This window comes from Bacillus rossius, chromosome 5, assembly GCF_032445375.1.
Source record: "Bacillus rossius redtenbacheri isolate Brsri chromosome 5, Brsri_v3, whole genome shotgun sequence".
Lineage (NCBI taxonomy): Eukaryota > Metazoa > Arthropoda > Insecta > Phasmatodea > Bacillidae > Bacillus > Bacillus rossius.
The window spans coordinates 14,233,089-14,248,068 of record NC_086333.1 but is presented as its reverse complement, the minus strand read 5'-3'; the positions used below and the strand labels follow the sequence as shown (position 1 = coordinate 14,248,068).

At 39.3% G+C, this 14,980-nt stretch overlaps 1 protein-coding gene across 1 annotated transcript in view; it reads right to left on the bottom strand.

The window, feature by feature from the left end:
- Positions 1-221: 221 nt before the first annotated feature.
- Positions 222-14,980, bottom strand: part of LOC134532215 (proton channel OtopLc-like) — a 61,638-nt gene continuing 46,879 nt past the window's right edge. The window contains exon 6 of the mRNA XM_063368636.1: positions 222-1,337. Within this exon, the coding sequence (XP_063224706.1) occupies positions 849-1,337 (489 nt within the window). The 3' untranslated portion in view covers positions 222-848. The remainder of the gene's footprint in view (positions 1,338-14,980) is intronic.

Below are 14,980 nucleotides of genomic sequence, written 5' to 3'. Positions count from 1 at the left end.
ATACAACAATAATGACAATTTATATTGGCTATTCAAACAAATTAATATTACCATTGTAAATAACACAGTATTATTAATAAAATTACTTTGTAATCACATTTCGTAAAACTTTTTTTTAATTGGTAGAATTATGAAGAAAAAAACACACTGCCAATTAATTATGTGGAACTGATATATACTTATTCTGTGTATTGGACAAAAATTATTGCAGACAAGAAAAATTAAAATATATGAATATAATATCACTTTGTAAATATTTGAAATCTACAAGTACCAACGTGATATGCTAATGTTTATAATATTTATTTTTAAAGAAACTAATATACTATTAAGTTTTAATACCCTTAGACTACATAATTTGTTTGTCTGAATCAAATTCAAAAAGCAGGCACATCACATTATAATCATAGACACAAAAATATAATACAAACAAAAAAACTCCTTTTACAAGTTCCTGTAAAAAATGTGTTATAATAAATCGCCACAAACATTATTTCGATAAATGCTGTTTTTAAATGTTTTGTCATGAAGTGTAGAGAGCATACCAAAGTGATATATAAAATCAATTATAAAAGAAGAAACATTTCAAATACGATTTTCAAGCAAAGCCTACCCAAAAAATGTAAGCCCTCGCTGACACATTCTAAAAAAAAGAGCACTATTGATTATTCTCAGGCATAACACGCAATAAATAGTATACAAAACCTTTTATAATGATGGGAACGGCTTCATTTGCAAAGAAAAGTGTCGCTCTTAGTTGTGTTGGAAAACGTGTAACAAAAACATTGGTATTGCTAGTGGCCCGAATATAGCTTATTGCACGAAGTGAGTATTTGTGGGGTGGGGTGCTACATGTAGGTGGGCTTCATCTTGTAGGCCCGCTTCCAGATCTCGCAGAGGCACACGGTGGAGTGGAAGCGGTAGAAGATGGCCAGCGGCATGGACACGTGCGTGATGATGGTCCAGGCCCACAGGCCGTAGAAGTGCAGCTGGATGGGGTGCGACTCGGCGCGTGACTTCTCCAGGGTGTTGATGGCCCACATGGCCAGGTTGGTGACCAGCAGGAAGGTCACCAGCTCGCGCCCCGGCTTGCGCCGGATCTGCTCGGGCGTGACGCACGAGCGCCGGGAGGCGTCCAGCACGAACATGGTCTGGCACGTGGTCTGCACGAGCGAGGACAGCGCGGTGATCAGCACCAGCACCGTGTTCTTCTCGATGGTGAAGTGGCCTCCGATGATGGTGAACGTGCCGTAGATGAACATGCCGGTCTGTGCCCCGACCAGCAAGATGTTGTCCAGCTCCATGTTGCGGCCGCCGTCGTACTTGAGCTGGCGCACCTGCGACAAGCCAGCGTTGTCCACTTTACAGTATTGGCCACTCTTTCGTTACCTCTTTAGTTAAGTATCCACATCCACTGCATTGTAAACAGACAAAAAACAATTAGTCCTGTGTATTTATTGTCTACCCAACCCTTGAATTCATTTATTTTTCTGCCTGATCTGGTACTGTCTAGGCCCAAAAATAATTATTCTTAACAGGGTTCTATGGGAAACTTAGAATTTGATTTTGAAAAAATTGCCAAGTTTGTTATGCCCTGTGGTAAAGTGAAAATGACCATTGAATACATTTCAGTTCGTATATCTTGGGCAAGATCTGATTTTATATTACTTGTTTCTTAGTATGTGAGGTAAAGTGAATGTCTGGAGGGAGTTGTATGTTATAGTAGGTACTGGCCTTGGAGTCGGAGTGTGAAGCCGGAAGCAAGTGTTCTCTATCTTATTGTGACATTACTATCAGCATAATTTATGCCCTTGACCTTTGAAATTGACCTCAGGCACTATCTTGTATGACAATGACTATACTGGCATCTTAAATTCAATAAAATTCTGCCTTATTAGTTTCAAGAAAATTCTGCCATTTTGTTGATTAATTGCCCTTGGACCTTGAATTTGAACCATTCGCTTTATGTCTTATGTCTTAGACCTTAAAAATTAAAGCAAAACTGCTTCATTAAAAGAATTACGTAAACTGTAGCAAAATCCCCCAAAACGACTCAAAATGACCGAAACTGACACACAAATTACCAAAAATTGCAAATGGCTTAGCTAATATTAAAAAATTAAAAAAAATAAATACCATCCTCTGAGATTCACTTCAAACAGGCTATCTTGGGTTCTAAGTCATTCCACTATCTTAGATGATATCATCATTATCTAGGACGCCAATTTGAAAACCCGTGATTATTTGGCCTATTAAAACATCTGGAACTTTTTTAATTTTTTATTAAAATTATCATAAAAATTCATTTAAGCCATAAAACATGGAGTCATTGGTTCAAACCGGGCGAATGTAACTAAATTTATCACAATCTATGTCCGATGGTGCCTTTCAGCACATTGACAACAGAATACCACAGCAGCATTTTTGGCTCCAACATTTGGGATTCTCTTGTCGTCTGCTAGAGTGTGCTCCTGCCCAATTGCTTCATTTGTTGCCCGCTAAAGTGCACTAGTGTCAATCACCAGATAGCTATCATAGCATCAGTAACATAGTCAGCCATCTTAGCCTTAGTGTTGTATTTTCTACATGCTAATATCCCCCCTCCCACTTAAAAAAAAAAAGGAAAAATTTAGTATAAGAGAAAAATTAATCTATTAAAATATTCCTGTCTTTGCATCATCTTAGTTAGGAGAAACAAAATTAGTTTTGATTACAAATAATATTGAATAATATTGTTATTTGCATAAATCGAGAATCGTTTAAAGGCCATTAATTTTTTTTTACTTTTAGACTTTAATTTTTTTATAAAATAAGTTTGTAAAAAATTGTGTGTTCTTAAATTTCTTGTTATTTTAAATTGGATTGATCTCATTACTTCAGTGTTTAAAAAAAACATTTAATTAAAAAATTATGTTATTTTTAATTAAATGAACTAAAAATAATTACATTTTGATCTGAAATTACTTTTCTTACCGATCAAATATCCAACCAAAATTGTCAATTTATTTATCTATAGATCAACTAAAATTATTATATTGTTGGATCATTTCTAAAATAATCTTTAATAATTTTTATGTTTTTTTTTATTTGTAAGTAGTTTCAAGTTGGCGGCCAATATGGTGTCCATTATGCCATCGAAGATGGAGGATGCTATGAATGTTGTTTGACACTTGTGTACTTTAGCAGATAAAAAGTACACCAATTTGATCTGCATTCAAGCAGACGACAAGATTAGCTAACATAGCTGCATCTAGTAGATGGCTCCTGTGATATACCACTGGTAGGAGTAATGAATGATCTGCTCTAAGTCACCATAGAGAATAGATATTTTTTCTAATTACTCTCGTCAGGGTAATATAAAAACAATACATTTTTCAGTTTATGTTATCAAACGAGATTGAAAAGAACTTGCGAAATATGATACTCACACAACAATAATTATAATGTAATTGTGCTTATGTTAGCACGAGAATTGTAGCATTTGTAAGTATAACACTGCCCTGCAGTGAGAGAAGCACTTATTGTAGAAACATTTACAGTTCCCAACTGTCGAAGTCGTCAAATAACATATTAACTTAACTATTTTGCAAGAAAATTGAGGTAAATCTACAACTTGTAGAACATTAGAACCATCTGTTTCAAGATAAATTGAAAAGCAATATAAATGGTGTTTATAGCTGAGTAAGTCGAGTTCGGGAGAAAAGTCAAACGACTACAAACCTTAAAAAATCAAAGGAATCAATAGATCTTCAGTGCGATGACAAGAATAACTATTAGGAAAACAGTTGTCAAGATAAGGTTTCAGAAAATGATAAATTTACTATTCATTGAAGAAATAAAATAAAGTTAGAAGTATATAATAGGGTATCCTGCGCCTGGCTTCTGGCTGAAGAGTCGGTAGCCGACTGGGTAGCCGACTGCCATCTTGGATTGAGACGTTACGGCAGCCATCTTGGATTGTGACGTCACGGTGGCCATCTTGAATGACCTTGACCTTAAAAATTTGCCAAAATGAACTAAAAACCACCAAAATCTCCAGTTTTTTTAAACAAATGCCTACAAAATCTCAAAAAATTTGAAAAATAAAACTATTTCTCTATTTCAAAGGTAAAGTTCTCATTTAGAGGGGAAATTCCCTTTTTATTCCTCCAAAATTAAAAAATTCGAAATTAAAAAAAAATACAAAGAGATTTGCCGTAGAAATAACAAAAATTCCTCAAAGAAGCTTAAATTCCCCGATGACAAGCCGCCCCTAAGCCTCTGGCGGCCATCCTGGATGACCTTGACTTTGAACAAAAACTTCAAATCCTAACTTTTTAATCAAATAATTTCGAAAAAAAATTATTACTACAAATGTTAAGTTACTTAATTCGATTCCCAGCGAGAAAAAAATGTAAATTATTAATAATATATTACAAAATAATTAATAAAAAAATAAAAATTACTTAATCACATACGTCATCTTGAATTATAATGTAACCATTGCAATTTTAGTTACGAAAATCCTCTTGAAAATCCGTAATTTTAATGCTGGAAATACGGAAAAAAAATTAAAATTAAAAAATTTTATTAATAAAATTGTATTAACAATTCCAACATATTGAACTAAAACACCACCGTTGCTTATTTCGTTAAGGTCAGCACTCTGGATTCTATAAACGTAGCCCTCCATCTTGACTGTCTATGACGACATCGCTGCACGTTACTTTACGGTCACCGTCTTGGATTATAATAATTTTTTAACATGGTGGCAGTGCACTCGTTCAGACTAAAACAAGATGGTGACCACCAGTAGATGAAATCTAGATGGCGGACGTGACGTCATACTAGCTGGTGAAATATATACCTTGTCATTAGTGGTGGGAGGCCAGTCTGTCGGTGGCTTTCGTGGAAGAAGGATCTGTCATTTTTTATTTGGCCCGCACCGGGTTCGAACCGGGGACTCCATGATGTAAGTGTGTTTTACATAATATTATTTAAAATTTATTAATGTTTAATAAATTTTAATTTTTTTCCAAATTTATCTGATAATAATTATATATTTTCAATTTGGTAGCTGTGACATCATAATCCAGGCTGTCGTAGTGTTTCTATTAAAATTTTTATTTATTAACTTTGTTATTAATTGTATTTTTTTCTCGATGTTCTAACATAAATATACATATTTTCAAGATGGCGGCCATAACGATACATGCACCGATTACGTCATAGTTCAAGATGGTGAGTGTAACGTAAGAAATTTTTATAAATATTTAAAAAATTTATTAAGAACTTTTCAAAAATATTATTAATGAAATACATGTTTAATCTCTCTCTCTGGGAATCGAACCAAGGACCGAAATCGATTCAGTAACTAAACATTTTAAGTAAGCAAATTCGTAAACTATTTTTGGCAAATTTTTCGGAATTTTTTGGTCAAGAATTAAAAAATCTGAATTTTATAGTCAAGGTCAAGGTCATTCAAGATGGACATCGGAGGTTTAGAGTGGTTTAACGTTGGGGAATTTAAGCTTATTTGGGGAATTTTGGTTCTTTCTAAGGCAAAAGTCTTTTAAGGTTTTTCGAATTCCGAATTTTTTAATTTTTGAGGAATAAAACGGGAAACATTCCCTCAAAACGGGAATTTTTCCCTCAAAATAGGCAGTTATTTAATTTGTTAGATTTTTTGGCTGAATCTTTTCCAAAAAAAAAAAAAAAAACTGGAAAATTTGACTGTTTTTGGCGAATTTTTGGCACATTTGAGAATTTTTTGAACGTAAAGGTCAAGGACAATGTATTGAATATGACCGCCATGACGTCACAATCCACATCCTGAACCCCGGCACCTGGCACCTCAGCCTTGAAGCCTGTCCCAGTACCCACATTTGTATACTACTTAGGACTCGTGTGATAGATGCTCCTTGTTCGCAGCAATCTAGCAGTTGCTGAGTCGGTTCGTAGGACACCAAAAAGTGAATGCTACGCTCCTCCATCGCAGGTTTCCATATATGTGCGCAGATATCCAGCATCAAAGTGGATGTACTCGACACTACTTAAGCTGGGTCTTATGCTCACGTACACGTTGGCAGGATAAAACGAAAACATTTTCTTGCTGGTCAGAGGGCAAATGAAGGAAGGTACTCACCGTTTCACACCTTTTAAATTGAAGCTCTACTTACATTGCGATTACAGCTTTCCATATTAGTTGTACAGGCATAAACTCGTTCAAACTTGTCGTGGGGCTACCCGCAATACATTGCACTAAGCTTTCTCAGGGAAGGACAGCAGTCGTATGTCTGCAGGTATAAAATTTTGGTGACTACAGCGTAATATTTTCCCAGCCATTTTTCTGCTCAGGTCCGGCAACATAAATGAAGTGATTGTGTTTCCATGCAATTGAAGGTCCCCATCCTTTGTTAACTTTTTCTTGAAGTAATTTTCAATAAATCAATTTCTTATGCACCAACAGGTAAGTGATTTTCTTCAGCAGTGCCATCAGTTTTCAGGAAGCGTATTTTGCAGTTATCTTCTTCGATATACGGTATGGCATTGTTCGTTTTTAAAAACGCGAGTCCAATATACCATTCTCCTTCCAACTACAGAGGCTGGAAATGGACCGTCAGTAGTTTCGAAGTGTGACCTATCACCAAGGGCACAAGTCACACTGTTCATCTGCTTAAGAATCTATTTAGTTTCGTAATATTTGTACAGCCTTGTCCCATGCAAGTACTGTCTAAATTCCGGAGGTAGTCTCAAATTATCGAAACTGTCAAAGAACTCGGCCTTTTTTCCAGACTTTACGTATGCTACCCATAGCGTGTTACGGCTTGTCGACGCATCTTAATTAATAATGGCACACTCGCGAGTCTTTGGCTTGATAGGTAAAGTTTCACGTATTAACACGCCTTGGAAATTACGGTTTTTTTCAGGTTTCAAACGTATTTAATTGGATCTAATCGGTGAGCAAACATTTCAGCAGAGAACTTACAATTATGTCACAAGCTTCTTTCTCATGCATTGACCTAATTTGTGGGGTCGTACACTAGGCGCAATATAACTCCGAGCTTGAGCTACGTCACACATGAGGAGTAGGGACTGCAACACGTATGAAGGGTCGGGTTGATGAGGAGGGGGTATAAGCAGTGTGCCAAAAATTCCCTCGGATTAGCATTTCCAAAACCTTTTGCTTCAATTTAAATTTACTTTGTTTTTCATAAATATTTGTCATATTTAAACTTTTCCCTTCTAAGGCTCACTCCCATTTAAACTTTGCCAAGCTGCTGGCAGTCCTTTCCCAGGCTCCCTCAGCACAGGATAACTGTGTCCAGCCGACTCTGCTGGACAGACTTTAGTTCCCACCGGCCAGAACATGCCCTGCCATGTTATCTAGTACCTCCTTGTCCATTCTGTCAAGAACTCACGTTTTGTTCTGTGCTTCGGCAAGCTTCTCAGGGTCGGCTTCCGACCTGAGACTCAGCTGCGGTAGGCGAGTTAGGTCAGGCCTCTCGGCCCAAGTTACACCCCGGCCAGGCACGTAGCCTCGGGCCGGAGCCCCGCTTTCCCACTGACTGTGCAACACCCACCCCCTCCTTACACCCCCCATCACTGTTCCGAGAAGTGCTCCTACCAAGGTCTTCCTTTTCGCAGCTATACCGCAAACGGTACCTCTCGGTGGTATCGTGAACTAAAGTTTAAATCTCAATTCTGTCTTTACCCGCCTGAGCGGGCACATTCGCGCTCCCTGCGACCTATGTCTCGACCACGAGCCCATCTACTTCCCCAGCCTCTCATCTCGGAGCGCCAGTGTCGCCCCTTTGGTCCTAGCTTATGTGCAGTGCCTCCACCGCGATATCTCGTGGCGGCCTCGGCAACCAACTGCACTTAGTTCCGTAACTCGCCACGAGAGTGCCCCTCGTCCCAGCCTGTTACATCCCTCTACGAGTTGCCCCTTGACTGCCGTCCACCTGCAATACACACATACCCCCCTTCCCCCGGTTGATGCATAGGCCCCTAACTGACAGGGTACCAGCCAATCAGAGTCCTGGATCCCCCTCGTCTTTGCCCCCAGGCGCCTTTCGGCATTTTAATGTACTGTGCTTCCCATGATGAGAGCAAGTCGTCCTTCTATCTCGACCGAGCCCAGATCGTGTCCTGGAACGTCGTCCGCGAATTATTTCGCTAGTTAAATTTTGTTCGAGTGATCTCTCCAGTTGGCTACTTAGTATGTAGTCGCTTTTGACCCAGGAGTGTTCCCGAAATATTGTATTTTCATTATTGATTTTAAGCAGTATTCGGTAGTGCCGGAAGTGTATCGTAGTTTTGCTCGACACCCGCGGTCGTGTCACATTTCCTGCATGGATTAATCTGCGAGTTGCAACCCACGATGGTGAGTAATAATTTACGCCTCATTCCTCAATAGTAAGTCTGACGTTCCCCTTTTGTTTTTATATAGTTGATAACTTCCAATATCCTAATTTTACACCGTGCTTCTGTGCAGTGGGTTTAAGTACCACCCCGGGCGTCTCCCGAGTTCCAAATTCCACTACAGATTCAACCCTTGCTTCCAGCGACCCTGCAGCGGGCTTCTCGTTCTTCTCGGCCACCATTGTTCTCCTTCTTGACGACATGCGCCAGCCAACAGGACTATGAAATTAGTCTGTAATCACTGTTAAGGACAATAACATTGTTTTGTTACAACAACAATTGTAAATGACAGCAGTATCGAAATTGATCTGGTTTAGCATGATTAAATAATAGTGTTATTTCAGAAATAATTTAATATAAGGGTACAAGTGGAGTTGGTATGGTTATAGTTCGATATTGTATCCTACTTTTTATAATGTATGTTAACTTCCGTTGGATCCCTGGCCGGGCTAGGATAAGTTGCAACATTTGGTAACTTAACGAGAGAGTAACTTCGTAATCACACGATTTCACTTATATTCAAATGAGGTATAAACATGTGTAAATTAAGACTGCATTGTAATAATGAAAATTTCTGGGAAACATTAAGAGGGAGAAATAATTGGATCTAATATATATAATCCTATGTCAACAATAAAATGAATATGCTTATAAACAAACACCGTAGTCTTTAAGATTTTTTGCCTTGTCGATCCTCAAACACTCAACCTGTTCTCCAGTGAGTGCTCTAAATTCATCTTGTTTCCACTCGTGTCACCTCTGGGAGATGCTATGGTATTAGGGCTCGCTCCCAACTTTTGCTCAGTGCTTCCAAGCTTTTGTATTTAAGTACTTATAGAAACATGTAAGACACGAGTTGGTAACAGCAGATACGGCGACCTTTCACAGCAGGTAGAGAAACGCAGAAAACATTTACCACTTACCACTGACATTCCAAGCACTACCTCAGTTTTTCAACGCCACTGACTGTTCCATCCAAAGAGTCTGATGTGTAAACGTCATTGCTGTCACTGTTTGCATCACCTAACTGAACAATCACTTTATCAATTTCAATGTCAAAACTCACATCCTTATCCCAGTATTCGTTCTCGAGTGTCTTTACGTGATTGCAAATCGGTATCCAATCTTCTGGACCCATTCGGTTAAATATCTCCTCGCAAAGTTTTTTTACATTTGCCAAATTGCAAGTAACATTTCTTGAAGCGACTTCTCCTTTCACTTTAGCCCATATGCTTTCTATCGGATTCAAATCAGGATGATAAGGGGGCAGACGAAGTAATGTGTGGCCACTATTTACCAAAAGTCTGTCTGCCGAGTACTGCACTTGCGAAGGTATGTGCTTCTTCATGAGGTTGTACAAGTTTGGTTTGAGCATGTCGCTAGTAAAGGAAATATTCTTCTTACTTAACCACAGCTGAATTTCCAATTTTGTCGAGCTGGAGGTAGGCGTTTTATTAATTTTTACATTATGATAGGGAGAATTATCTATCACAACAACACTGTTTGGTGGAAGATTTGGTATTAATTGTTCGGTGAGCCATTTTTCATAATTATCTTTATTCATGTTTTTGTGATAATACCCGGGTGGCCTGGTGCAACTTCCACATTGCAAGAGCATTTGGGATAAAACCTTTTTCGCCACCTGCGTGAATCATTATTAATCTTTGACCATTCGCGACAGGCACTAGTAAACCATTTGAGGACATGTCACTCCACATTTTATTTTTACATGAGACGACAGTATGTACGACACATCCATGTATATAATTGTGCGTTCATCGTATATTGACGCATACTCTTGAGATATTCTATACGTTTTTGCCAAAAATCTGATTTTTCTATTAAAAGTAAGCACTGCGATTTGGTTTTCTGCCACCTGAATCCTAGCTTCTTCAAAGTCGTCCTTAAGGTTGTATTGCTACCTTGGTAATTTATGTCATTCTTTAATTTACGTCATACAGTTTCGACAGTGAGCACACGTTTTTCAAGTAAGTAAAAAATTGTACACAGTACGTCGTACCACAGCTTCATCAAGGTGTCAAGTTCGTGTTTACATGTTTTCTTTCGCTTCTTGTTGTGCGTCTCAAAAGATGTTCCTTCACCAGCTTCATTCCCCTTAGCCTCCCTTTTAATTGTTTGTACAGTCGTGCGAGACACACCCGTTGCCTTAGCTGTTCTCAGATGTGCTTTCTCTAGTGAAATGGAGGGTTCCTGCAATCGCGCTTCATTTTTCATAAACTGCAGAACGTTAGAGACGATTTCCCGCGCCTGCGAGTGCAGTTTTTTATTCTTAACTTTTGACAACACTGGAGGCATTTTATGTATAAAGTTGTACTTTACTGAAGTACTGCACTATATATGTAACACTGGCTCTAAACAAAAGTGATACACTACATGCACACAAACCTCAGATCCAAACTGTAAACGAAAACGTTTAGTAAGTACCACGGATGTGTTAACGAACGTATTCGTCGGATTTCACCGAAGGACTACGTTTTCACTCTGTGCAGTAGCGTGTAGCCCCTGTAATCAAGTTACGCATTATCTCTCACTGCCGCGCCACGTCTGCCTTCTCCAATATCGTGACTCACATACACACATCCATTTTCTAACCGTCACCCACGCTCGGAGTTATGTTGCGTCTACTGGAAGTAGAGTCGTGCGCCTTTTGTTTTTACCCATGGCAATGACTTTCATGATGGCATTATGTCTTAGAGATTCCTCTAACTGCTTGCGCGTGTTCTTTGAAGTGTTGACTGTCCGCACTATACCACTCGTAGCACCGATGAGGCCGCCGAGAATGCCTAATGCAGGTTAAAGTAGCGGTATAAATCTGGCAGTAATCTTTTATTCGAGAATCTGTATATTTTGCTTGGCTTTTTGCACACCTTCACCAGTCTCGCGCTCTTTCTTGAGGGCCTGGTACAACGAGCACCCATTACTAATTTGGTCTTGGCCTTCATGCTATTGAATACGCCCAGTACCGCGATTTTCTCTCCAAGTCCTGCATCTGGTGATTTACTTACATCTTCGGCTTCCTGTGCCAGTATATCGTCAGCATATTGATTCCAGATTCTTGATAAGGAAATAGGCAATATCGTGCTGCCTGCACTTCTTGTAAAGAAAATTAATGCCCCGTCAACGCAAGCTAGTCGTTTGGCTAGTTTTGTTCCTGGACCACAGAATCTGTAGCCTGGAATGTATAGCTCAAAATGTGGATTATTAATCAGAAAGTTTACAAGCCTTGCACTGATGTATTTTTTGTTCTTACCACTTCGAGTCATTCATTACACACAAATGAACTAAAAACTATAAATGCATGTATTTCATACTGTTACGATCTATGTGGGGAGAACTGAGTTCGTATGGGATAGCCAAATTAAGTTTTATTACAGTTTTATTAATTACAAGTATTTACATTACCAATAAATAATTGTGTTTCAGAAATGTCCGATCACCAATCATTGGAATTTAAAAAAATGTTTATTCGCACGTCACTCAATGTCTGTCAAGTTCCACAGTTTGCACTCCTCGCTGGAGCTAGACTCAACAGTGGTTCACCCCTTACCACGCGCCTACCCACTCACAGTCTCGCAACACTCGGTCGCACTCTCTCGGTCCCGTCGCTGCACTATCTAGGGGGGTTTCTCACCCTCTTCACCGATGTCGCACTTCCCTTCACTCCCGGAACTCTCCGAACATTTGGAACTCACTTGGAACTCACTCAAAACTCTTTAGAATGGACGGGAGCGACTTCAAAATTTCGCATCATCCCGGGCTGACCCGACGCACGAAAAGTCGAGAAGGCGGTGTTTATTCATGCCACACCACTTGGTGGCCCACGGAATTCCCAAGGCCCAGCGTCGAGGAATGAAGGCAATGAGAAAGTGGGGAGGGGTGACAAGGTCGTGCCGCGCTAATACGCGCGAGATATCAGTGGCCGTGTGAGATACCCCGGGCCAGACCACCGCTGGAGAGCCCCCTCAGGTATGTGGCACGCGCCGCGGCTCTGCTTCCCAGTTCCTAACAATACAATATCGCCACTACAATGCAAGTCGTCAAGCAGGAAGTGTGCTTGCTTGTGCGCCTTACGCAAGATGACGAAGCCAGTGCTCGCGAAACGCGACATGACTCGTTATTGCCATCTACCATATGATGCATTATGCAGGTCTGTCCAACTGCGGCAAAACGAGCATTCTACTGAGTCTGCTGTAGAAACCAAACGGTCCTTGGTTTGAAATTGCGTACCTCTATTCCAAAACGTTTTAACAGCTCAAGTACATTGCCAGGCAATGGTACTACGATACATAAAAGGCATGGAGTATTTTCAGTTTAATGATCTTGCAAATGTGTTGCTTTCTAGTGAAGCTCCTGCAAGACGAAATACTTTCGGCACAAAGTCTTTGTGCGTTTACTTGATGATGTATTCCAGGCGGAACTTGTTGAGATGATACCATATTTCTGAATGAATAATGGTTTCAAGTAAATTTTGACGGTCATCATTGTGTATAGCAAGTTCACTTATACTAGATCTGTGAAATCTAAGAATGCAATCAGCGTAACCAAGGCCATGACCTACATTTTGCGTGATGGACATATACTGTCGCACTTGCGAAAAAATCTCGGCAAATAATTCTACAATGCTACCTTCAAGTTTTGATGAAGTAGTTAGGTATTAAACACTATTCTACATTTATTAATGTCAAAGTTTCTGTTTTCAAAACGTTTAACAGAACTTCATGCACCAAACTGTGGCGACAGTCAACTGCTAACAGAAATTACAAGTAGCCGGATATCTTGCGAAATAAATAAGCGAATACAATTCAAATGTTTACTATACGACAAAAAAGAAGCCAAAAGACACAAAGGACGATCACTTTCTTCGAGAAGTATTTTCCAACACGAAACAGACAGATCCACGGAAGCGTAAAGATAACGTCGGTGACATTGTGCGAATCTCCAAGCAAAAAGGCGTCTTCATGAATGATTTCACTGCAAATTGGAAGCCTGAACTTTTCAGTGAGACACTCATTCGCGAATCGGAGCCTAGGATCAACTACCAAAAAGATTTAGACCACTATTCGTGGTGGCTTCTATGCCGAAGAGATTCAGTCTACGGCGTATCCCGATACGTACTTGATTGAGAAGATTTTTAAACGAAAAAATAATAGATCATTCAGAAAGTGGTGGGGTTTCCCACCTCGCTTTAATTCGTGAGTAGCAGTTGCAGGAATCGAGAAATTTTTGATTTGTTTTTGTAGTAGAGTAGATATTAAAAAAATATTTGTTATTTTTATTGTTTGTTTTTTTCACGAACCCGTGATTTCTATGTAGTAATGAGCTCTCATGAAAGTGTGTCCAATGTGTAAATTGTGTGTTACGTGTGTGTATTGTGTGTCCAATATTTGTATGGTGTGTTCACTGCATGTCATTTGCCTGTCATGTGTGTTTATTCGTGTCCAGTGTGTGTATTGCGTGTTTTCTTTTGTTGAAAGCGAGTCATTTCGTTAATTTTGCGTAGTTAAGACTGAAGTCAGGTCGTGATTGGCCTCATGATTCGGAGATGTTTGGCCTATACGGATAGCATTGTACTTGAATTGGTTGGAATATATGCAGTGCATCGAAAAATAAGACTTCCATGGTAGGCACCGTAAAATTATATTTATTTCTTCGGACAGGTATCTTGTATTAAGTGTTTTCTTTTATTGAGATTGATTAATAAACTCCACAAAATGTAATAAAATATTTTATTTTAATTTTAATTACTCTTATCACTGTTCCATAATAAAGTCGAGATGATATAATCTATATTTATTATAACAAGTAATTTTTTTGATGATATTTAGAATTTTTTCCTTATTTTGTGCTTAAAAATTACAGACTTTTAATATGGCAGACAGAATTCAAGATGGCGGAGCATCCGGGCAAAAATTATTCCTGCACTTCAGCAAGTAAAAATTAAACTACTATGATGTGGCAGTGACCTCCAGAAGACAAAAACAAAATGTCAAATTCACGTTTGAGGCCTCTAGCCAACGAAAACAAGATGGTCAGCATAACTTCATACCGACTAAAGCAATATCTGCCTTGGTATGAGTGGTGTGGAGTCAGTCTGCCGGAGTAGTATGTAATAGCCGGTCTGGCGCCAGGCGCAGGTGTGTGGTGCTGATGGTAAGCAACATCTCTGAATGCGACGTCACGGCGGCCATCTTGGATAAGTATGACCTTGACCTTGTCCTTTGACCTTGACCCTTACGACCATATTGGATCCGCCATCTTGGTTCCACCATCTTTAAATCGAGCGCCCCACTCACTCTTGATGAAATTTTCGTCATTGCCGCCATATTGATTTTTTTTCTGTTCCACTGGAGGCAGCCATCTTGGATACCATCAAATAAGTTTCTGTTATTTGTTCCTAGAGAGCACCAGCATCGCTCTTGATTTTTTCTGTTCCACTGGAGGCCGCCATATTGGATACCGTCGACTTTTTTTCTGCTGTTTGTTCCTAGAGAGCGCCAGCGTCGCTCTGTCTCATCATATAAGGTTAATGTTTCATTACTTACCATAGCTATTATGG